This window comes from Thalassophryne amazonica, chromosome 15 (assembly GCF_902500255.1).
Source record: "Thalassophryne amazonica chromosome 15, fThaAma1.1, whole genome shotgun sequence".
NCBI classification, from domain to species: domain Eukaryota; kingdom Metazoa; phylum Chordata; class Actinopteri; order Batrachoidiformes; family Batrachoididae; genus Thalassophryne; species Thalassophryne amazonica.
Genome location: NC_047117.1, coordinates 5,695,460 through 5,721,698, shown reverse-complemented (window position 1 = coordinate 5,721,698; position 26,239 = coordinate 5,695,460). Strand labels below are relative to the sequence as shown.

At 44.0% G+C, this 26,239-nt stretch overlaps 1 protein-coding gene and 1 long non-coding RNA gene across 2 annotated transcripts in view; one reads left to right on the top strand and one right to left on the bottom strand.

Moving 5' to 3' along the window:
• Positions 1 to 222: 222 nt before the first annotated feature.
• LOC117526272 overlaps positions 223 to 26,239 on the top strand; it is a 28,021-nt gene continuing 2,004 nt past the window's right edge. Inside the window, exons 1-2 of the long non-coding RNA XR_004565247.1 lie at positions 223 to 706; positions 23,545 to 23,551. This is a non-coding gene — a long non-coding RNA (uncharacterized LOC117526272). The remainder of the gene's footprint in view (positions 707 to 23,544; positions 23,552 to 26,239) is intronic.
• The window catches only part of LOC117526270 (slit homolog 1 protein-like), a 138,832-nt gene continuing 113,303 nt past the window's right edge, over positions 711 to 26,239 (bottom strand). The window contains 12 exon segments of the mRNA XM_034188325.1: positions 711 to 990; positions 2,219 to 2,427; positions 2,718 to 2,842; positions 4,523 to 4,734; positions 4,829 to 4,983; positions 5,844 to 5,974; positions 7,818 to 8,046; positions 8,569 to 8,706; positions 8,785 to 8,878; positions 10,679 to 10,818; positions 16,413 to 16,507; positions 17,637 to 17,761. Of these exon segments, the coding sequence (XP_034044216.1) occupies positions 728 to 990; positions 2,219 to 2,427; positions 2,718 to 2,842; positions 4,523 to 4,734; positions 4,829 to 4,983; positions 5,844 to 5,974; positions 7,818 to 8,046; positions 8,569 to 8,706; positions 8,785 to 8,878; positions 10,679 to 10,818; positions 16,413 to 16,507; positions 17,637 to 17,761 (1,916 nt within the window). The 3' untranslated portion in view covers positions 711 to 727.

Here is a 26,239-nt window from a genome sequence, read left to right as displayed (position 1 = left end):
GCACAGAGATGGTGCAAAGTATTCCTTTTTTTTGAAAAACTTGCATCACTTTTACCAATATTGTGGTATACTTGTCATAGGCATTTTTTAAATGTTGACCCCTAAGTAATTCTTTATTGACCCCTACCTGGCTACAGGTGACACCCTGGGATGGCCACCATACTTTTTGTTTAGGTGGTGGTACTCTGAGGCTGGATCATAAGTGTTGTTTTGTCACCTTAAATGGTACAGATCAAATGAGGTTAAAACAGCTTTTGGGTTCATGGGGCGAAAGTGGAGGGAAAGACTGTAAAGTGTCAATCAGGTCCTTTGTCACCTTTGACCTCTGTGCCGTCTTCCTGACGTCAACATTTGAGACTGAAAATGGAGTTCATAAACAAGAGCCCGGCTTAAATTAGTATCTTTATTAGTTCCCGTCAGGAGTCGCTATTCATCACTGTGGCTGTAAAGGGAGCAGCACTTAAAACACCACACATCAAACACACCAAGCAGAAGGCGGCGTACGGGGGCCGCGCAACACGCGGGTGCGAGTAATGAGTTCGTTGGAGTGCAGGTTCTCCTGCGGCGGGTGAGGACGTGGATGGCGGTGATGAGGTTGACTGGTTGCTTTCATGTCTTTCAAGGGCGGAACTGTCATATGTTACAAACTGACACAAAATAAACACTAAAACATCAGTCTCTACAGTGTGTGTGTGTGTGTGTGTGTGTGTGTGTCATGTCCACAGTACTACACACATTCCTTGCACCCGCACTCCACTGGCTTTTCCACATCCTGCATAAACGTGGTCCCATCGTCGCATTCAAAGGTCACCCGCCGGCGCCGGACCCTCAGGGGAGCGCAGCAGGAAACGGCGGTGACTCCGGGGTTGGTTCCCACCTGGCACCGGCCCTGGCACTCCACCCAGGAGAAAGGCTTTGACGTCTGGCAGAGGACGGTGCCTCGCTGCAGCCGGTGGTAATCCCTCACCGGCTCACCTCGACAGGGCAGCTCTGTGGGCGGGGCCACGAAGGAAGGGGTCATGTTTGCATTTTGACAAAGTCATCCTGCTGGAGTCTGAGTTAGTATGTTGCAGGTTTGTCTGGTGAAAAGGTTCAGTGCTCATATTACATCCTGCTGAGTGACTTATGGCTATTATTAAGCACTAATATGAAGTCATACATGACCTTTGACGTTGAGAGGTCAACTGCCTTTGGAATTCCTATTTTGTGGAATCAGGTATAGATACACGTATGATTATTATTAAACACTACTATGAAGTCACACATGACCGGTGACCTTGGGATGTCAAATGCCTTTAGAATGCCTGTTTTGTTTAATTAGGTATAGATACACATATGATTATTATTAAACACTAATATGAAGTCATGCATGACATTTGACCTTGGGTCACCTTGAGAGGTCAACTGCCTTTAGAATGCCTATTTTGTGGAATCAGGTATAGATACCCATATAATTATTATTAAACACTAATATGAAATCACACATGACCTTTGACCTTGGGTGACCTTGAGATGTCAAATGCCTTTAGAATGCCTATTGTGTGGAATTAGGTATAGATACACATATGATTATTATGAAACACTAATATGATGTCATGCATGATCTTTGACCTTGGGTGACCTTGAGAGGTCAACTGCCTTTGGAATTCCTATTTTGTGGAATCAGGTAAAGATACCCATATAATTATTATTAAACACTACTATGAAGTCACACATGACCTTTGACCTTGGGTGACCTTGAGATGTCAAATGCCTTTAGAATGCCTATTGTGTGGAATTAAGTATAGATACACATATGATTATTATTAAACACTACTATGAAGTCATGCATGACCTTTGACCTTGGGTGACCTTGAGATGTCAACTGCCTTTGGAATTCCTATTTTGTGGAATTAGGTATAGATACACATATGATTATTATTAAACACTACTATGAAGTCATATCACATTTCTAATGGTTGCATGATGTTTGACAAGTCAAGGTCATGACCGTTTATCTCAAACACTATGGGAAACTGATCACATGTCAGGAGACCACAGAACCATCTGTTATGTCTCACTGAATCACAAAGAATTAAGAATTATTAGAAGAATTATTATTATTAGTTTGTGCGATGAGCCACATGATACGTGTGATGTCATCAGTGGACCACCTCATCAAAATGCATTTTTTGATATTTGGAGTGCAAAGCGGTGGTGTGCACCGTTTGTTTCTCACCGATGTCACAGCTGTCTCCGGTGAACCCCGGCTCGCACACGCAGCGCTCTCCTCCCTCTGTGCGCTCACACCGACCGCGCTGACACTGCACGCTACGGCACAGAGCCTTCGGCTCCACCTGTTGGTTGCACAGTGCGCCGCGATATCCCTCCTGGCAGTCGCAGCGGTACAACTGCGTGTCCAGCATAACACACACGCCCTTCACACACCTGCAGACAGGGAGGGAGGGAGGGAGGGGTTGATTTAGGACGAGGGAACTGAACAAAGTGGTGAAGAAGGATCATAACACCTAGAAGATAAGGGGGCTTCATACTAAAATAAATTAAAATAAAAACGACATTGCAAATAAAAAATGTTTTAATATGAGCATCCTTCAGTTAGAGGCCACGCCCACTATTATGATAATCACAAGCAACTTTTGAAAAGTGAATGAATTTAAACATAACTCCTGCATACAAAATACAAAATGCCCTCAAATACAAGAACAAACTGCACTCACTTGTTATTTTGGCATGGGTTGACCTCTGTCGTCATGGTGACGACATCCGCTCCCGTGAAGCCTCCTGTTATTGGCTGATCGCAGTGTTGTCCGGTCCAGCCCGGCTGGCAGTGACACTGCGCCCCCTGGGACAGAATTTAAAACTGTTCAGCAAGTCAAGAGTCTTCACTCGTATTTAGATACTGAAAATAAATACAGAACCTGCAGCACAGCTGCTGCTCTATCATTTCTATAAAAAAAAAAAATGAAGATAATCTGAGAAAACTGAGAAATATTAGCATATGTTCTTTATGTCACACAGAGAGATCAAATTAAAATCAGTTCAAAACTTGAGGATTCCATTCAATAAATAGACAATCAATAGTTTTGTCTCAACACTGACTTGAGTAAAATTATTTGCAATATCAAGTAGATTTGATAGAGTTTCTGCAGGCAGGGACCATTTGCAGAATCAGCAAAGTACAAGTGGAACTAAAATCTGCTGTCAGCATCAGATTCAGTGGAAGATTGTTTAATTTAACCAGGTTAGTCCCATTGAGATCGAGACCTCTTCTGTAAGGGAGACCTGGACAGTTATAAAGTTTACAATCCATCTAACCTCCATGTCTTTAAATGTGGGCGGAACCTGGAGCGGCACAGGTGGGAATCGAACCCATGACCTTCTTGCTGTGAGGCAACAGTGCTAACCACTAATCTACCGTGCCGCCAGCATGCAGAGCAAAAATCACTAACGTGTTTTGGAGACGAGGTGGCATGTTATTGTGAAATTCAGAAAAATTATGTTTTGGAAAAGATTGAAGAGTCCGAAGCCAATTTAGAACTAATCTGTACCACTTAAGGTGCCCAAACACTCACACTCACACACACATCTTCAACCGCTTAGTCCAGTCAAGGGTCATGGGGGGCTGGAGCCTATCCCAGCAGTCATAGAGCATGAGGCGGGGTTCATCCAGGACAGGATGCTAGTCTGTCACAGGGACACAAACAGACAAACAAACACATTCACACCCACTCGCACACCTACGGACAATTTAAAGATTCCGATCCACCTGCATGTCTTTGGATGTGGGAGGAAACCGGAGCACCCGGAGGAAACCCACAGAAACAAGGGGAGAACATGCAAACTCCACACAGAAAGGCCACAGGCGGGAATTGAACCAATGACCTTCTCACTGTGAGGCAACAGTGCTAACCACTAAGCCACCGTGCCCCCAGCTCGCAGAGCAAAATCAGTGATGTGTTTTGGAGACAAGCTGAAACTACAGCATGTTATTGTGTTGATGAACGTGCAAGTTACAAATTCAGGAAAATTATGTTTTTGAAAAGACTGAATAGTCCGAAGCCAGTTTAGAACTAATCTGTACCACTTGGCATGGGAATGCCTTGGGGTTCCCCCGGAGGAGCTGGAGGAGGTGTGTGTGGATCGGGAGGTCTGGGCGGCTTTGCTTGAGCTGCTGCCCCCGCGACCCGACTCTGGATAAAGCGGAAGAAAATGGATGGATGGATGTCTTTTTAGTCAGTTTCCAATGATTATTTCATACATTCTTTTGAGAGATTAAAAATACTTGAATGATAATGGAAAAAAAATGTTTTCTTCAGGTGGAAGACAAAGTTTATTGGTCGGTCAAACACATGAACACAGTAAGTGAGCCTTCATGAGAAGATGTTCTTTTCAGCCTTTTGACTGGATGCCTGCTGCAGGAGCTGCAGGTAGGTGGGACTGGACCTTCCCCCAAACAGAACATGTCTCACAAATGTGCAAACAGTAATCTGGTGGTTCTCCGTATGGAGGGACGGTGTCCCACCTGCGAGGCGTCGGGCTGGCAGACGCCGTGCAGACAGTAGAGTTTGCTGCAGGCCCGGCAGCCTGGAACCACGCCCGGCTTCATGTGGCTGCGGGTGAAGTCCTGCAGCTCGTGGTTGATGTAGAGGTTCCTGATGCAGCCGTGGAAACTCGACGTGTTAAGAGTCTGGGAGAACAAACCCAGAGAGGGAGGCATGACTTCCTCCGGCATGCCTGCAAAGACACGGTTCAGTAAAACGTTCATATCTGGCAGGAGGTTCCGATATGAGGATTCAAATCTCTTTCTAGGCTGGCTTCACCCTCTCACCTCCCACATACAGAGGGGCCTCCCTCTTCGCTGGCTGGCTCTGTCCCAGACTGTCCAGTATGGTGGGCTCCCCACCGTCCACAGACAGGTTGACCATCCGGTTAAAGGTCACCAGCTCCACCGTGTGGAAACGGCCGTCGTTCACCGTCTCAGGGCTGCCCGTCAGAGGGGGCAGACAGAACGCATTCGCAGCAGGTAAAGACGAGCAAAAAGTGAGTGCATGAGTTCTGCCAGTTTATAGGCACAGTTTGTTCAGAGCTGGAATTAAGCCTGGAACATTTTGTGGCACAGAAGTACCAGTTTAACGCCAACAGAGCTCAAGACATCATGTGACCGGCCTACGCGCCCCAAAACGTGATGATCAGACTTCAGTTCATTGTGCTCTTTGAAAAACAATCACAAAACAGACCTGAAAAAGTGTCATAGAGCTTTAAAATCCTGCTTCTGACAACAATCCACAGAGCCAAACAAACAAACAAACAAACAAACAAACAAACAAACAAACAGCACCCTCCAAGGTCTGCTTTAGATTTATTTGTGAGGCTTTTTACAGGAACTGGAGTCTTCAAAAGCACAAAATAAGGATTTCTGAAGATTATGGAGCTTTTGAAGCTAAAGGTACATAAAGCTGCTGTTACTGCTGGATGGTTGCTTCCTGTGAGGTCAAAGGGCACGTCTCACAGAACAAACAAGACCGCAGATATGGACTTTGTGACATATGTCAAAAAGAAGATGTTTCAGGCCTACGTGTTGTTTAGGGGACAGTACATGGAAATTCATAGCCTTCAGGGACTTTGAGGATGTGTAATGTGAAACTAAGGTCAATTTAAGTGCAAAAAGAAAATAAAAGCTGATTTTAGGAACAATTTCAGACTTTAACACAAACACTAATAGACTTTCTTATATTGCTAAATGTCTTATTTCTATGTTTCATCAAACAAATTTTCTCTAAGTCTAATAAGATGTCTCACTGGACAAATTACATCCACGTAACAATATAGTGACACGTAGGCACCTGTAGATGGCGGTGGCGGGCTGGTTTCCAGGGTCATAGGTGACCCTGACATGACCGTGGTGGAGTTCCACAGCTATTGGCTCGTTGTCTCCGTTGTACAGCAGGATGCCATTTTCTTCTGCTGTTGAAACCTGAGTCACACACACAAATCACAGAAATGCTGTCGCGGATGTTACGGACACAAACACTTTGGGTTCTATCTCACTGGGCTGCAACAGCCTGTTAAGGGCAATTGCGAGGGAAGTTGCTTGATTTTGCGCAACGTTCACTGGGTGGTGCTCTTCCCTTGCTTCATTTGCAGGGCATCGCCAGCGCTGTGCCTAGATTTTAAATCTTTCAATGTTGGTGAGGTAACAGGGCTCCTACCACTGTGCTTCCAGAGCCATCGATGGTGTTCTGCAAACCTCTGAATGCACTCACTGCGACTCCTCACATGAGAGATTCTCTCTCTCGTGTTAGCTGTGGGGAAGTGCACAACAATAGCGGAGATGATCGGAGAGGAACAGCCACTTCTGGAAGTGGCTGAGCTGCTGCCAGCCTGACCATTGCAGTGGACATCAGGACTTCTATACTTACGCATTTAATGTTTTTTTTTTTTTTTTTTTTTGAGGCAGCACTGTCGCTTTTAATCTTTTTTTATCTGGAGCAGTCTGTCTCTCTCCCTCTCTGTCTCTCCCCTGCTCTCTCTCTCTGTCTCTCCCTCTGTCTCTATGTCTTTCTCTCTGTCTCTCTCTGCTAGTGTAATGGGAGTTCTTTGATGTACTCGTTGTGAGGGACACATGATCATTGAGGACATATGATGATATGCTTTCATTATACAACACTCTGCTCATATCCAGCTCCAACAGTGCACATATGTATCTTTAAACTGGGAAAATCTTTCTGCTAAATGCCATGCTGTGGAATTGTAACGTCATATGTCCATCAGAGCCAAAACGCAGGAGGATGAAGGAGGATGTATCTGTGCCAAATCAACGTGCAGATACACCTCGGACCTGCTGTGGAGACCCCGAGTGAAAAAACACAAGGGAATAGCAAAAGGGACTTACAATGTTACTGCCAAATAAATCAAATCAAATCAAAGGACGCACACCACTGAAGCGCTGCTGGACATTGCTGCATCATGGAAAAAAAGCTGTTCAAGCTTGTCAACGATCGCTGTGCACGAATGTCAGACCTGAGTAAAAATGGATCATATAAGCATGGATTATATGCTGGATATGGAAGATAGGACAGTAGATCCAGCAGGGACATCATTCTGCAAGTTGGTGAGTGTGCTGTAGGCTTCATTATTATAATTATTTTTTTTTATTTATTGTTATTGTATTATTTATTTTATTTTATTTTGCCATTATTTGGAACCATGGGAGAATTTCCACAGTCTATTCACATGGATAATGGCAGGATAATAAGAGCTGACATGTCATTTGTCTTCAGTTGCGAGTGTCCACTTCAGTGAGATACCAACTGTGACACTGTCGCTCGTTCGCGTGTTTGGTTACTAATTCACATTTCCAGCTGCTCTCCAAAAGTCACGCCCAGTGGGACAGGACCCTTATTTTCAACACTCATCTACCTTCACCACCTCTGCTTCCTGCAACCTCACTATTCCACCATGCTCCCTCTCATTCACACAGATACTCTTGTGCCTGCTATATTTCATTCCCCATCTCTCCAGAGCAGATCTGTACCTCTCCAGGATAATTTTAACCTGCTCTGTATTTTACTGCAGATGACAATGTCATCTGCAAACATCACATTCCATGAAGGCTCCTGTCTGAAGTCATCCTTCGTCAGAGCCCATCCTTCATGGAACAAACACTTACTTATTGGCTCCACATTTCTTTTGTAGGGACCAAAATGCATAATGTCTCCACTTGGAGATCTTTACTTTTGGGGTTAAGACGAGGCTGTTGGTAAGGATAAAAGTTACTCTGCATGTGTGTGTGCACGCGTGCACTCACGTGTCCTTACCTGCAGACTGATGTTGGTCTTAGGCCAGTTCTTCACATCTGTCAGCTGAACATAAGAATCTCTGTCAACGAAGTTGACACTGACCAACTTCTCGCAGCGTTCGCCATCGAAGCCCGGGAGACACTGACAAACAGCACTACCAGCGTTATCCAGACAGGGGGCGTTGTTCAGACACTGGGCCAGTTGGCAGGGTGAGAGAGGAGAAAGTGCCACCTCGCAAAATTCACCACTGAGGAGGAAAGAGTGATGGAGGAATGTCATGTAGCGTGAGTCAGGAACAAACACCAACGCCAAAGCCAGCGCATTTGGTTTTACTGTGAAGGTTTTAGATCAAAGTGATGAATATGAGAAGATCATTTAAGAATGTTGGCTGTTATTTTCTGGTATTTACATCTAGATGTTCTAAACTACACAGAACATTAACAGTATGGAGAAAAGAATTGCAGTGGGGTCCAATGGACCCAAAAAGTCCTGAAAGTTTTATTGAGGAGCAGGAGGCATCCTGATGGAAATCCCAAGTCGGTGAAAGACAAAACAAAACCAGTTAATGGGACACCAGAGGAGCAGATCACTGGAGGAGCAGATCACCGTCAGCGACACAAACTGCACCAGGAAGATCTGCCTCATTTAACTAATGTTCCCTTGATTCCTCTATCCTTGTGTCTTAAGTGGGTGGGCATTATGGCTTGAAGAAAAGACACAGTTAGGAGGAGTGGAATGCAGTACGCTGTATTCCCACTGTTCCCACTACCTGTATCCCTGTGGGCAGACACAGCTGTAGCCATCCAGATGGTCCAAACATTCAGCTCCGTTCTGGCAGCGATGATCTGCACATTCATTATAATCTATGCTGCAGTCTGGACCCACCCAGCCCGGGATGCACAAACACCTGGAACACACACACACAGTGACGTTTATACGTGTGTGTGTGTGTGTGTATATGGTAGGAATGTGCGCGTGCGCTCACCTGGGGCCGGCAGGAGTGCTGAGGCAGGTGGACTGTTGCTGACAGCGGTTTCTGCTCGGAGAACACGCGCTTTCCTCCTCCTCACAAAACAGACCTGAGAACGTGAGGACGAGATGAATGTGGCGGCAGAAAACTATGAGCGCAGAATTTGATGATGTTGATGTTTAATTTAAATGATTTTTTTTTCATTCTGAACTCAGCTGGATTATTATCACATCAAAAGTGTGTCCATAAGTGTGCTTCATTTGAGAAAAAAAGCTAAATACATATTTCAAATCTGTTTTCAAACAAATATTAATGTAAATGGTACCAGCTGTATGCTGACTTGTACAGAACCGTGTCATTGTGGAGAAGAGGATGTTTGAGCAAATACGATGAGCAAAGAAAGTACTGTCATGATAATAATTAGACTACAATTTAGTAATAATTTAAATTAGTAGTAATTTTCATTATTTTTAAAGGTGATTCAACCCTTTATTTTCCTAAAATACCCTAAACCCCTTCAGAAAAATGGGCAACAAGCTATTTGTAAAATAAATAAATAAAAATAGAAATGCAGAGTCCATTATGCATATACATTACATACATACATACATACATATAGAGGAATTATAAAACAGGAAAACAGATCAAATCTCGGTGTAAGTTTGTCATGTTCGCATGTCCTCTTCTACACCACTTCATCATGAAGCTCAAGTCATTAACACTTCATTAACAGAATGTAAGGTCTACCAGAAGACTCAGATCTTTAAGTATTCACTCAGAATTAGTTAAATAGCATCACCTTTAACCCCTAAACGAAGCAGGTGTTCCCCATTAGTCATCAGGTCTCAGCCAACAGGAACCACTCTCAGTCCTTAAAATATCAATGTTTTCTCTCTCCTCTCACTGGTTACAGATCACTGACAAGACGTCCCCTCCTCCACCCCTAGTTAGTCCCTGTCTCTGGTGATGCAACAGACAAAAGCTGCACTGTGGAAAAAATTCTCCAACTAAAACCACAGAAGTCTACATAGTCCAGTAGATTAGTGGAAAAAAATGTGTACTTGTAGAACAAATCAACAAAATTTGGTTCCTAGTAGATTTTGGGTGTTCTTCTCAATAAGATGATGAAACACTGATCCGAGCACTCGAACCCCATCAAAAATAACATTTTTCCAATTCATTCAATATTTTGACTTAATCTACTTGACTAACTCTTTCAGAGTTGTCTCAGTGTCTTGGTGGCTTACCTCACTTGTCTCCTTCCAGCATGGTATCTCAGTTTTGAGAACTGCCTACGTACACAGATTTATCACGTAGTACCACACCGAACATTTTTTGGAATGGATGTACAGTAAATTAAATGAAGTTGATCACAAAAAATATGAAACATTGTACCTTTTTTTGGGGAATTTTCCATTTCATCCCATCTTTTTCTGATTTGGGGATGTACTTTTACTGTTGGTGTAAATGTACATGGATATACTGTGGACAGTTTTGGTCCACACCTCTTGTTTTTAACATTCCAGGAGTTACTGTTTTTCTAATAAGCAGATTTTTAAGTACTTTTCAGAAAGTTGAACCTGATCTGGAAAAGGTCCCACTACATATTACTGTGTTCAGCCAAGACAGGCGGAGTCGTTTTCCTTTACAGAGGGTTTAATAATTATGTATCCGGCTTAAAGATAAAATCAGCTCTTCTCATTCAGGTCCTCAGGGGATCTCTGCTCTGTCCACGCTTCATCTCTTCTTGTGGTTAATTATCTGCTCCAAGCCATTCCAGCCAATCAGGAGCCAGGTGGCAACAACACTGGATCACGTGACCACGCAGACTTAGTTACTCGGGTTTATGGGTGGGACAGGTAGGTGCGGGACACACTGACTGAGCTACACCCGGACACCGGTGTCGTACCTGTGTAGTTCGGAGGACACAAACAGGTGTAGTTTCCCACGCCGTCCACACAGGTGGCGCCGTTCTCACATCCGTGGTCCTGACAGTCGTCCACGTTCACCTCGCAGAAAGTGCCGTGAAAACCAAACGCGCACGCACAGCTGAAAAACAAACAAACAAAATTAAATAAAAGAAAATACACACTGATGTGAAAACCTGCAAAATATAGAAGAAATATGATGTCACATCATGACTGACTTTTTACGTCCAACAAGGACGGAATAAAATCATCGGCATTTATTTATTTTTCTGTCTGTCTGTTTGCAGGATTACGTCAAAACTACTGAACGGATTTTGATGACATTTTCACCACAGATACACATTAGGCCATGGAAGACGCCATTCAATTTTGGAGATGATCTGGATCTGGATTCTGGATCAAGTTTTACTTTATATACACCTTGAAGTATTACATCAAAACTACTTCACAGATTCTCACCAAATTTGCACCACAGATAAATATTAGAGCATGGAAGACTCCACTGTATTTTGGAGGTGATTTGGATCCAGATCCGGATTCTGGATCAAGATTTCACTTTATATATGCTCTGAAGAGTCCTCTGACGAAGAGCTCTTGCTTGCTTCTACTGGTGGTTGGCTCTCACTGCGGTATTGTATCACTTCCTGTTCCGGAGCACAGCGGTGTTTTGCTGTATCTGTTAGCTGTTTAATCTGCACAGTTAGATTGATCTAGATAACTAGATAAGGATTTGTTTCACAGTGTAATCTTCACGTGCCTTAACTAAAGCACTCCCTCTGCTGAATCACCTCTAAATTATTTACACATTATTCACTTTGTGTGTTTTTAGGAATCTGCTAGCTTAGCGCAGCTACTAGCTCTTAGCCGATTTAGCATGGCGGCTTCTCCTGTCTCTCCCGCACTTTTCTGCTCTGGGTGTGAAATGCTTACTTATTCCTCGGCCTTCTTTAGCAGTAATGGTACTGTAATGGAGGCCAGGCTGGGCGAATTGGAGACTCGGCTCCGCACCGTGGAAAATTCTACAGCTAGCCAGGCCCCTGTAGTCCGTGCAGACCAAGGTAGCTTAGCCGCCGTTAGTTCCCTTCCAGCAGATCCCGAGCAGCCGGGAAAGCAGGCCGACTGGGTGACTGTGAGGAGGAAGCGTAGCCCTAAACAGACGCCCCGTGTACACCGCCAACCCATTCACATTTCTAACCGTTTTTCCCCACTCGACGACACACCCGCCGAGGATCAAACTCTGGTTATTGGCGACTCTGTTTTGAGAAATGTGAAGTTAGCGACACCAGCAACCATAGTCAATTGTCTTCCGGGGGCCAGAGCAGGCAACACTGAAGGAAATTTGAAACTGCTGGCTAAGGCTAAGCGTAAATTTGGTAAGATTGTAATTCACGTTGGCAGTAATGACACCCGGATGCACCAATCGGAGGTCACTAAAATTAACCTTGAATCGGTGTGTAACTTTGCAAAAACAATGTCGGACTCTGTAGTTTTCTCTGGGCCCCTCCCCAATCGGACCGGGAGTGACATGTTTAGCCGCATGTTCTCCTTGAATTGCTGGCTGTCTGAGTGGTGTCCAAAAAAAATGAGGTGGGCTTCATAGATAATTGGCAAAGCTTCTGGGGAAAACCTGGTCTTGTTAGGAGAGACGGCATCCATCCCACTTTGGATGGAGCAGCTCTCATTTCTAGAAATCTGGCCAGTTTTCTTAAATCCTCCAAACCGTGACTATCCAGGGTTGGGACCAGGAAGCAGAGTTGTAGTCTTACACACCTCTCTGCAGCTTCTCTCCCCCTGCCATCCCCTCATTACCCCATCCCTGTAGAGACGGTGCCTGCTCCCAGACCACCAATAACCAGTAAAAATCTATTTAAGCATAAAAATTCAAAAAGAAAAAATAATATAGCACCTTCAACTGCACCACAGACTAAAACAGTTAAATGTGGTCTATTAAACATTAGGTCCCTCTCTTCTAAGTCCCTGTTAGTAAATGATATAATAATTGATCAACATATTGATTTATTCTGCCTTACAGAAACCTGGTTACAGCAGGATGAATATGTTAGTTTAAATGAGTCAACACCCCCGAGTCACACTAACTGCCAGAACGCTCGTAGCACGGGCCGAGGCGGAGGATTAGCAGCAATCTTCCATTCCAGCTTATTAATTAATCAAAAACCCAGACAGAGCTTTAATTCATTTGAAAGCTTGACTCTAAGTCTTGTCCATCCAAATTGGAAGTCCCAAAAACCAGTTTTATTTGTTATTATCCATCGTCCACCTGGTCATTACTGTGAGTTTCTCTGTGAATTTTCAGACCTTTTGTCTGACTTAGTGCTTAGCTCAGATAAGAGAATTATAGTGGGTGATTTTAACATCCACACAGATGCTGAGAATGACAGCCTCAACACTGCATTTAATCTATTATTAGACTCAATTGGCTTTGCTCAAAATGTAAATGAGTCCACCCACCACTTTAATCATATCTTAGATCTTGTTTTGACTTATGGTATGGAAATTAAAGACTTAACAGTATTCCCTGAAAACTCCCTTCTGTCTGATCATTTCTTAATAACATTTACCTTTACTCTGATGGACTACCCAGCAGTGGGGAATACGTTTCATTACACTAGAAGTCTTTCAGAAAGCGCTGTAACTAGGTTTAAGGATATGATTCCTTCTTTATGTTCTGTAATGCCATATACCAACACAGTGCAGAGTAGCTACCTAAACTCTGTAAATGAGATAGAGTATCTCGTCAATAGTTTTACATCCTCATTGAAGACAACTTTGGATGCTGTAGTTCCTCTGAAAAGAGAGCTTTAAATCAGAAGTGCCTGACTCCGTGGTATAACTCACAAACTCGCAGCTTAAAGCAGATAACCCGTAAGTTGGAGAGGAAATGGCATCTCACTAATTTAGAAGATCTTCACTTAGCCTGGAAAAAGAGTCTGTTGCTCTATAAAAAAGCCCTCTGTAAAGCTAGGACATCTTACTACTCATCACTAATTGAAGAAAATAAGAACAACCCCAGGTTTCTTTTCAGCACTGTAGCCAGGCTGACAAAGAGTCAGAGCTCTATTGAGCCGAGTATTCCTTTAACTTTAACTAGTAATGACTTCATGACTTTCTTTGCTAATAAAATTTTAACTATTAGAGAAAAATTTACTCATAACCATCCCAAAGACGTATTGTTATCTTTGGCTGCTTTCAGTGATGCCGGTATTTGGTTAGACTCTTTCTCTCCGATTGTTCTGTCTGAGTTATTTTCATTAGTTACTTCCTCCAAACCATCAATATGTCTATTAGACCCCATTCCTACCAGGCTGCTCAAGGAAGCCCTACCATTAATTAATGCTTCGATCTTAAATATGATCAATCTATCTTTATTAGTTGGCTATGTACCACAGGCTTTTAAGGTGGCAGTAATTAAACCATTACTTAAAAAGCCATCACTTGACCCAGCTATCGTAGCTAATTATAGGCCAATCTCCAACCTTCCTATTCTCTCAAAAATTCTTGAAAGGGTAGTTGTAAAACAGCTAACTGATCATCTGCAGAGGAATGGTCTATTTGAAGAGTTTCAGTCAGGTTTTAGAATTCATCATAGTACAGAAACAGCATTAGTGAAGGTTACAAATGATCTTCTTATGGCCTCGGACAGTGGACTCATCTCTGTGCTTGTTCTGTTAGACCTCAGTGCTGCTTTTGATACTGTTGACCATAAAATGTTATTACAGAGACTAGAGCATGCCATAGGTATTAAAGGCACTGCGCTGCGGTGGTTTGAATCATATTTATCTAATAGATTACAATTTGTTCATGTAAATGGGGAATCTTCTTCACAGACTAAGGTTAATTATGGAGTTCCACAAGGTTCTGTGCTAGGACCAATTTTATTCACTTTATACATGTTTCCCTTAGGCAGTATTATTAGACGGCATTGCTTAAATTTTCATTGTTACGCAGATGATACCCAGCTTTATCAATCAATCAATCAATCAATTTTTTTATATAGTGCCAAATCACAACAAACAGTTGCAAGAGGACACACACCAATTAGCTAAACTGCAGGATTGTCTTACAGACATAAAGACATGGATGACCTCTAATTTCCTGCTTTTAAACTCAGATAAAACTGAAGTTATTGTACTTGGCCCCACAAATCTTAGAAACATGGTGTCTAACCAGATCCTTACTCTGGATGGCATTACCCTGACCTCTAGTAATACTGTGAGAAATCTTGGAGTCATTTTTGATCAGGATATGTCATTCAATGCGCATATTAAACAAATATGTAGGACTGCTTTTTTGCATTTGCGCAGTATCTCTAAAATTAGAAAGGTCTTGTCTCAGAGTGATGCTGAAAAACTAATTCATGCATTTATTTCCTCTAGGCTGGACTATTGTAATTCATTATTATCAGGTTGTCCTAAAAGTTCCCTGAAAAGCCTTCAGTTAATTCAAAATGCTGCAGCTAGAGTACTGACAGGGACTAGAAGGAGAGAGCATATCTCACCCATATTGGCCTCTCTTCATTGGCTTCCTGTTAATTCTAGAATAGAATTTAAAATTCTTCTTCTTACTTATAAGGATTTGAATAATTAGGTCCCATCTTATCTTAGGGACCTCATAGTACCATATCACCCCAATAGAGCGCTTCGCTCTCAGACTGCAGGCTTACTTGTAGTTCCTAGGGTTTGAAAGAGTAGAATGGGAGGCAGAGCCTTCAGCTTTCAGGCTCCTCTCCTGTGGGACCAGCTCCCAATTCGGATCAGGGAGACAGACACCCTCTCTACTTTTAAGATTAGGCTTAAAACTTTCCTTTTTGCTAAAGCTTATAGTTAGGGCTGGATCAGGTGACCCTGAACCATCCCTTTTTCTTCATTTTCTGAAATTTAAACCATGTAAATATTTTGCAGTGGTCTTATTTGGATGATTCTTTAACTACGGGCACTATTGGCCTTGTAAATGTAATTTCCACCACACCATTGCCTTACAATATAAAGCGCCTTGGGGCAACTGTTTGTTGTGATTTGGCTCTATATAAATAAAATTGATTTGATTTGATTTGAAGAATTTATTCAAAACTACTTTACGGATTCTCAACAAATTTTCACCACAGATAGACATTAGGCCATGGAAGACTCCAATAATTTTTGGAGATGATCCAAATCCGGATTGGCAGACGTCAGAAACCTCTGATTGCTCTGGTTATTAATTAATTGGTTCATTTGTCAAAGATTTATCACCAATAATTCTGATATAGTTATGTGTTTAAATCCTCTACAATGCAAAAAATGTTCAAAAATTCTTTTCTAATGTGAGGATTTGCTATTTCATCTGTTACAAATGACTGTAAAATTTATTTTAATGATTGTTGGTTGAACAAAAACAACATGTTCATTGCTCCAAAGGTTAAAAAAATAAGTCAGCAGGCCACAGGGCTTCCTGTTATTGTGCTTCGTCAGCTCACTTAAAATACAGACTGACACACCTGTTTTAATTAATAATTGGCTTATCATTCCTTAATTAGTCATAACATCCAAGTGGAAGGATTCAGAGTCATATGACAGTTTGTTTGCTCCCCTACTACAACCACCCCCCCCCCCTCCCCCAAGGTCCATTGGCCAATTTCTACCAAACATACTATGAGGATGAAGATCAACCCCAGAACAGTCCTTTGGGCCTTGTGTGTGTGTGTGTGTGTGTGTGTACCTGAAGCTTCGAGTCTGTTCATCGCTGATGCAGGTGCCACTGTTAGTGCACGGATTACTGACACACGCGTCAGCTGGAGTTTCACAGTTTTTACCCTTTAAAAAAAATCCATTATCAGATCGACTGCGACAGGATTTTGACATACAGATGTGGGCTTGAAGATTGTGTGCACAGGGAGATTAACGAAGGTCCACTGGGTCAGATTTTTGAATAGTGATCATTTAATAGTTTGTATTTACCTATAATGTGGGACATGTATTAATGGTGCATGGTGGGAGATTTTTGTTGTTGTTGTTTTGTTGTTGTCGTCTTTTTGCTTCATGAGCTCCACCATGGGAGCAAAAACTGGTGATTTATTTTGCACACTTGCATTGTGGGTGACATCACTGGTGTCTCAGGTGCAACCATAGAGATATTCATCTCTATAGCTCAGTGTTTCTGTAACTCTTTCAGACTAAGAACCATTTAATCAATTAAAACAAAACTCTTGGACCACCTAACTCCCCAAATATCCAACAATAATAATTTACCTTTAAAATGATTTTAATATAAATAATACACATATGCTGCTGTCTAATTCTCATTTGTTAACCATCTGAGACATAGTCTTCAGACAGAATATAATATTTATCTAACATATGATATTTTACCTATATAGCTACGGCCTACTAGGGGTTGCTCACTGTTTGAGAAAGGCTGCTACAGATGCAACATGAGCGAGACGTCATGTGTGATCACTTATTTCACAGCGTTACACTTCAGACTTTAGAGATAGTGAGAAAAAACTCACTGGACAAAGTGTTTCCTGCAAGAGATTAAACCCAACCAGTAGCACGGCTCATCCAATGACGTTGACATTTGTTGACAGGTTTTTATGCCGTTTTGAGCTCTACAAAAGCTACTGTTACTTAGCATGCCACAGCTATAGCGAAAAAGTTAGCTAGCTAGCAAGTGCATTTTCCTTGTTGAAACATGTGCATTGTGAATATCACTCATCACTAAGGAACAGAACACTAGGAAGCTAAAAGGAACGACAGAGACTGAAACTGTTGCACTTTAGCTCTTAGCATCACGAACAAATGAAAACCTCTATCTACACACAAAGTCAAATAATTAGTAGGGGTGCCATTATAAATTCAAAAACATAAAATATAAATTTCTCCTTTTAAGGTCCTGGGGTCGGTAATTAGTGTAAGTGGACTCTGATGTGCGACAGGTGTGTACCGTGAATCCAGACTTGCAGGTACAGGTGTACTGCTGTGTGTGATGGACTTGGCACATGCCCTGGTTGAGGCACGGAGACGACAAACACGGGCTGCACTTGGCCTGAACGGAAGAATCCACCGGACCTGATGACACACACAGAGGTCACGTTAGAGAACATCCATGTTCCGGTGAAGTGTTTTGTAAAATCTGATTCCCCCCTTTTGGACTTTGTGATACAGCTCAAGTCATTAACACTTCATTAACAGAGCGTAATGTCTACCAGAAGACTCAGATCTTTAAGTATTTACTCAGAATCAGTTAATTAGCATCACCGTTAACCTCTAAATTAAGCAGGTGTTCCCCATTACTCATCAGGTCTCAGCCAATAGGAACCACTCTAAGTCCTTAAAATATCAATGTTTTCTCTCTCATCTCACTGGTTACAGATCACTTACAAGACGTCCCCTCCTCCACCCCTAGTTAGTCCCTGTCTGCTGCCTGGTAGTAGGCTCCGCCCCTGCCTTTTCCATCAGCAGGATTTGTGATCATTTCAACTCTACTCTCTGCCATGATGACCTGGGCCAAATCAGTTACACCAAAGACGATAACATTCCGTACATTATCTTGATGTATTAAAAATATCAGCTTTAACTTGTCTTCTGAGTCTTTCTGGTAGAACTTAAAATGGTTGGTTTAATTTAATTCACATGTAAAAAAAAAAAAAATGGATTGAATGGTTTGAATTTCTGCACATTCAGCCCATATTTACTGTTTGTAACAGCAACATACAACAGAATCAGAATCAGAATCAGAATTTCTTTATTGTCCCGTGAAGGGAAATTAGTGTTGCAGCAGGAGCACACAAAGACAAGGTACACAATGACAATATTAACAGTGAGAATAAGACCCAATTAAAAGTCTAAAGTCAGACATAATAAAAACACTACAATATAAAAAAGCACCACACACATATACAAAATCACTATCAAATGTTCAGTCCAAAGTTCATGCCAAAACTGCAAAAACACTACAAAGTATTGCAAAAAGTGCAATGTGTGGATGTGCAAATAAGCAATAGTTGTGCAAAAAACAAACAAACAAACAAACAAGAGCACCTAAGGGCTAATTGCCATTAAATAATAAAACTGCACACCTGAAATCTTTTAGTCCTCCTCACAGGAGCCCTAAAACGACGGCCTGAAGGCAAAAGCCCAAACTGTTCCAGTAACGATAAATTTGTCCAAATAGTTATGGATTCAACTGTGTGTTCACACATATGCCATGTTATTTTGAATTAAGACACCGGTGTGTCTTCCAGTGAGACTAACGGCACTTTAAACTTGTTTGACTGTAATTTGAAAAGTGAAATGTGTCGCCGTCTTTGCAGTTAGTGTGACAGAACGATCACAGTGCATTTTACACCACCGCCGTGTTTATGCAATTATGCAATTATTATTAATTATGCAAGTTTAACAATTAGCACATTTTGCAACACACGCCACGTCTGCTGAAATAATCACTAATGGCAGATTCACAAGATTCACACTGTGTTCGCACCACGAGCAGAGTGGGACTAAAACCACAGCGCTCGTACCAGGTCGTGATGCATTCAAGAACTTTTTATCTTCAGAAAAAGTGCTATGACTGGTTCACGTGTTTCTGGATGTTTGTCTCAGGTCTACACAGGTACTCTGAATATCCAGCAGAGCTACCGTCACGTTTTTTTTTTGCCACCTAATTTTTTTGGTGGAGGTGATGGTCAAACGTGTAAAGTGGTGAGCTTCTGACCAGAGGATCCTTGGTTCAAATCTTGAGCTAACCAGAAAAAAAAAAAAAATAATAATAATAAAATCATTCAGGGCTCTTGGCCAAGATGCTGAAACCTCAAGTTGCTCCAGGTGTGTAGTGATCGCCTTGCACGGCATGTTTGTGTGTGTGAATGAGAGAATGTGAGGCATCACTGTAAAGCATTTTGACCATAAAAGTGCTATATAAATGCAGTCCATTTACCAAGGGCCATTCCAACTAGTAACTATAAAATCCAAAATATTCAAAAAATGTGCACAGTAACTAAATCAAACATACTTTTAAAATGTTATTAAAAATAAGTTATTAACAAAACAAATATTTAAATGTCAACAGGTAGATATTATGTTTGTATGTCTACATATGAGCCTTTGAGTGTTATGCTCATAACAGTCCAGCAGAGGGCGATGTGAGATCAAGGAAGTTGTCCGAGTGTTGTCTTACTTTTTGCGAAACTCAGTTCACGAGTGAACATTAATCATTTATGAAGGTGCAACACTGTTAACATAACACAGCCAGGCATGTAGCTAACACAAACACTATATGTTGTTGGCACACTGACCAAATTTATCCAACGTAAATGATCACTTACCACTGTCCTGTTTTGTCTTTTCTTACTTTTCCTTTCTCTTCTTTCTTTTCTGGCTTCCTGACAGATAACTCTGCTCATGATTGCTGAAGTTTTATATTTTGTCCTTTTGAAATGAACTAGGACCGGTCGAGATGAGCTCCACCGGACTTTACACAGTTTGTCGCTGCATAAAATTCATAACCAGTCGTTCTCTGGGGGCCCCAGGCCAGGTGGGGGCGCTGGGCAGTTGATTGCTCTCTTTAGAAATATATGACATGTTTGTACAGTATATTCTCCTTCATGCACACCCACCAACACCAAAATGTCCCAAGAACTAAGACCTTCAACAGGTCTAGCTACTCAGAAAAAATGCTGAATGTAGCTGCAAACCTGAGGAAAGAAATATATTTAATGTCTCAGCTGCATCTGGAGAAAAACTGTTGATCGAGTCATGTAAGTAAACCAATAAATGAGGCAATAATGTGAGATATTTGCATTTTCCTCTGCAATATTCGCAGCACATGAACAAAAATAGCAGCAGTGCCTGGATATGCCCTCATCGACCTCAAGCACGTGTTCCAGTGTTGTGCATATCAACTTTAAAACTGTGCCATTCAATTACAGGCTTATTTGCCTCAAAGAAAGAAAGACACAAATCCGATTTCAGATCACTATCAGTGGAGGTCTCAGAGAATTTATTCAAAAAATAATTCATTAACAGTTGTGTTTTACTTTTTAAATCACAGTTGCACGATGTCAGTTGTGTAGGAGTGACAGTGACCATCTGCTAATGAAGGTCAGTAAGATTAAAACGCTTCATTTTGTTAAATATAATCTATTAGTCTGATAGTGTGTGGGTGCACACTCACTTAGATCATGTTACAAGTTATATGGAAAACACACACGATTAATTAGCTTCACGTTCGCCACTAAACACATTTCCAGTTGACGTATTAGAAATGTGCTGCAGGAATTCAGACTCAAAAGTCACTTTTGATTTAGATTGAGCAGCTTCTAAATAACTTTACACAAAGCACATTAAATAACTGCAATTAACTCAACTGAGTGCCACTGCTGATTTACAGGAAGGTTTTTTTGATGTAAAGAAATTGATTGTCACATTAAAGGGGAGTGGGGGGATCACTCATTTATTTATTCATTTATTTATTTATTTATTTTCAAAATTCAAGAAGAGCTTTACCGACATGATTAAATAACTCGCTTTATATTACCAAATTTAAATCAAACTAATGTTTTTTTAATTAAATATATTAATTATAATTAATGATAAATTTAAAGAAATACATATTTCAATCATTATTTAAAAATGAATCAATTTACTAATTACTTCAAAATAACCTGGATGAAGAGACACAGGACAAAATTAAATGCTAACATTGTGTGAATTGCATACATCCAATTACATTATAATTAAAGCTTCAGTTTGTAAGATTTAAGGGCGTTTATGAACAGAAATACAAAAGCAACACGCATAACCAACTGTTCATTACAGTATAATTACCTGCAACAACAAATCAATGTGTTTTCAATGATCTGAGAATGATGTTGCACTCTGCTATGCTCAGAACTCTGAAGGAAAAAAAAAAACTTGCTACAACTCAGAAAAGTGCAAGGGAACAACCACTGAAATCAGAAACTTGGGCAAGATCTGTGCAGACCGTCTTCACTGAGGAGACGCCACAGTAATATGGTGGTGCACAGAGTGAGAGGTAAACAGATTTATCTAGTCAATAATTTCTACTTGTGTGTAGTATTTGATGACAGGTTTATGCAATAAATGTGTGTGACAGGTATTTACTTGAGTTGTGGGTCTTTGTGTTGGTGTCAATACGGCAGCGGATCAAAAACTCATGACAATCCCCCTTCCCAAGATGGCTGATGAAAATATCAATAAACGGGGCATGATGTCTCCAGTCACACAAACATTGTGTCCAACAATTTTTTCCTAAAACGATGCACTGGAACGCATTTAGATCAGATGTCAAATATACAAGTCTGGAATTATCGGCTTCCATCATGCAGTGGGACACAACATGACCCCCTTCCTATCTACATGGTACTGGGCCACATCACAGAGGCCACCATGTTGATACAGTAACACAAAAAAGGCACGCTTACTCTGGCTTTCACATTTTGCAGAGTGGCCAGAAGACTGAAACCAAAAGAAGAGGACTCCGTGGTTGATTCTCTGTACACGCTGTGTGCTATTGCAGGCTAACTGTTGTGAAAGTGTAGTGACACGGACCCACAACAGGGGGCGCAAATGAACAGACAATAGGAGAAGTTAAATTTGAACACTTTACTGTTGTGAATGCCACAACTACACACAGCAGATTATAGAATGAATACAAGGTCAATTAATAAAGGTGTCGTGTGGGCAGGCTCGACGATAGGAGACGTCCGTCTGGAGAAGAACCGGAACCACACGATTTCCACAAACAACGTTTAGGAATTCTCAGGCTGAGAGTGTTACCTCCTTGGAAGAACAATATCTCGGCGACGTGGTGGAGGTGTCGTCCTGCTTTTATGCGGGGTGAGGCGCAGATGATTGGTGACAGCTGTCATAGCCGATGAGTGACAGCTGTCAACCCGGCTGCTCTTGGAAGGTGGCAGCGCCCTCCAGTGCCTGAAGCCCGCACTTCAGACAGGGCGCCCTCTGGTGGTGGGCCAGCAGTACCTCTTCTGGCGGCCCACACAACAGGACCCCCCCCCCCCTCAACGGGCGCCTCCTGGCGCCCAACCAGGCTTGTCCGGGTGGCGACGGTAAAAATCGGCCAGGAGGGCCGGGTCCAGGATGAAGCTCCTCTTCACCCAGGAGTGTTCTTCAGGTCCATACCCCTCCCAGTCCACCAAATACTGGAAACCCCGGCCCATTCAACGGACGTCCAGGAGCCGGCGCACTGTCCAAGCCGGCTCCCCGTCGATGATACGGGCAGGAGGCGGCGCCGGACCGGGTGTACAGAAGGGTGAGGTGTGATGTGGTTTCAGTCTCGACACATGGAATACCGGATGGATCCGCAGTGAGGCCGGGAGCTGGAGCCTCACTGCGGCGGGACTGAGGACCTTGAGGATCTTGTAGGGCCCTATGTACTGGTCCTTAAGTTTGGGGGAATCGACCTGGAGGGGGATGTCCCTTGTAGATAGCCACACCTCCTGCCTGGGCCGATATGCGGGGGCCGGGGACCGTCGACGGTCTGCATGGGTCTTTGCCCTCGTCCGGGCCCTCAACAAGGCCGAACGGGCGGTGCGCCACACCCGACGGCATCTCCGCAGGTGGGCCTGGACCGAGGGCACACTGACTTCTCCCTCCACCACAGGAAACAAAGGGGGCTGGTACCCCAGACACACCTCGAACGGGGAGAGGCCGGTGGCAGAGGACACTTGGCTGTTATGCGCATACTCGATCCAGGCCAGGTGTTCACTCCAAGCCGTCGGGTGTGCGGATGTGGTACAGCACAGGGCCTGCTCCAGCTCTTGATTAGCCCGTTCAGCCTGTCCGTTGGTCTGTGGGTGATACCCAGACGAGAGGCTCACGGTGGCCCCCAGCTCCCGGCAGAAACTTCTCCAAACCTGCGAGGAAAACTGGGGACCATGATCTGAGACGATGTCTGTTGGTATCCCATGCAGACGTACGACATGGTGGACCAGGAGATCCGCTGTCTCCTGGGCCGACGGGAGCTTCGGGAGGGCCACGAAGTGGGCCGCCTTGGAGAACCGGTCCACTATCGTGAGGATGGTGGTGTGCCCCCGGAACGGCGGGAGGTCCGTGATGAAATCCAGACCAATGTGGGACCAGGGGCGATGAGGGACAGGAAGCGGCTGAAGGAATCCCTGTGCCTTTTGGTGGTCCGCCTTGCCCCTGGCGCAGGTGGTGCAGGCCTGGATGTATGCCCGGACGTCAGCCTCCAAGGACGCCCACCAGAAGCGCTGCCGGACCACTGCCACGGTCCTACGCACCCCTGGATGGCAGGAGAGCTTGGACCTGTGACAGAAGTCCAGGACGGCAGCCCTGGCCTCTGGTGGGACGTACAGTCTGTTCTTAGGCCCTGTTCCGGGGTCCGGGCTCCGTGCCAGGGCCTCCCAGACGGTCTTCTCCACGTCCCAGGTAAGGGTGGCCACGATAGCGGACTCCGGTATGATGGGTTCCGGTGGATCCGACAGCTCGGTTTTGACTTCATTTTCATGCACCCGGGACAAGGCATCCGACCTCTGGTTCTTGGTCCCGGGGCGGTAGGTGATCCGGAAGTCAAAATGGCCGAAGAACAGTGACCAGCGGGCTTGCCTGGGGTTCAGTCGCCTGGCGGTCCTGATATACTCCAGGTTCCGGTGGTCAGTAAAAACCGTGAATGGCACTGACGCTCCCTCCAGCAGATGTCTCCACTCCTCAAGAGCCTCTTTCACCGCTAGGAGTTCTCGATTGCCCACGTCATAGTTACGTTTTGCTGGGGTCAACCTGCGGGAGAAATAGGCACACGGGTGAAGGACCTTATCGGTCTCTCCGCTCTGGGATAGCACGGCTCCTATCCCTGAGTCAGAGGCGTCCACTTCAACCACAAACTGGCGACTGGGATCGGGCTGCACCAAGACGGGTGCAGTCGAGAAGCGCTGTTTCAACTCCCTGAACGCGGCATCGCACCGATCCGACCAGGTGAAGGGAACCTTTGGTGAGGTCAGGGCTGTCAGGGGGCTAACTACCTGACTATACCCCTTGATGAACCTCCTGTAAAAATTTGCGAAGCCGAGGAACTGTTGCAGCTTCCTACGGCTCGTAGGTTGGGGCCAGTCTCTCACTGCCGCGACCTTGGCCGGATCCTGGGCGACGGAGTTGGAGGAGATGATAAACCCCAGGAAGGACAAAGAGGTGCGGTGAAACTCACACTTCTCGTCCTTCACAAACAGCCGGTTCTCCAACAACCGCTGCAGGACCTGACGTACATGCCGTACATGAGTCTCAGGGTCCAGAGAAAAAATGAGTATATCGTCCAGATATACGAAGACGAATCGGTGCAGGAAGTCCCGCAAGATGTCGTTTACCAAAGCTTGGAACGTCGCGGGGGCGTTAGTGAGGCTGAACGGCATGTACTCAAAATGACCTAATGGGGTGTTGAATGCCGTCTTCCACTCGTCTCCCTTCCGGACCCAAACTAGGTGATATGCGTTCCTAAGATCCAGCTTTGTGAATATTTTGGCTCCATGCAGGGGGGTGAACACCGAATCTAACAAAGGTAACGGGTATCGGTTGCGAACCGTGATCTCGTTCAGCCCCCGATAATCAATGCATGGACGAAGTCCGGCATCTTTCTTGCCCACAAAAAAGAAACCTGCTCCCATCGGGGAGGTGGAGTTCTGGATCAGCCCGGCAGCTAAGGAGTCCCGGATGTAGGTCTCCATCGATTCGCGCTCAGGTCGTGAGAGGTTGTACAGCCTGCTGGACGGGAACTCCACGCCTGGAATCAAATGGATGGCACAATCGTACGGACGGTGCGGGGGAAGGGTGAGTGCCAGATCCTTGCTAAAAACGTCAGCAAGATCGTGGTACTCAACCGGCACCGCCGACAGATTGGGAGGGACTTTGACCTGCTCCTTAGCCTGGGAACCAGGAGGGACCGAGGATCCTAAGCACACCCGATGGCAGGTCTCGCTCCACTGAACCACCACCCCGGATGGCCAATCAATCTGGGGATTGTATTTTAACATCCATGGGAACCCCAGAATCACACGGGAGGTAGAGGGAGTCACAAAAAACTCTATCTCCTCCCGATGATTCCCTGACACCACCCGAGTTACTGGTAGTGTCCTGTGTGTGATTAAAGGGAGTAGGGTGCCATCTAGTGCTCGCACCTGCAATGGTGAAGGAAGCGCCACCAGAGGGAGCCCTACCTCCCTGGCCCATCTGCTGTCTAGCAGATTCCCTTCTGACCCTGTGTCTACCAGTGCTGGGGCCTGAAGGGTTAAATCCCCACTAAGGATTGTAACTGGGAGTCGTGTGGAAATATGTGTATGTCCCACGTGAATTTCTTGTCCCACCCTAAGCCCAGTTTCTAGGGGTGGGCGTTGGTGTTTAACCATTCGGGGCAGTCTCCCAATTGATGCTCAATTGAGCCGCAAACAAAACACGCCCCGCGGGGAAGCCTCCTCTGTCTATTCGGTGGTCTGAATGTGGCCCTGCTCGTGTCCATAGCTTCATCAGCAGGGGGAGCTGTAGCCACACGGGGCGTAGAGG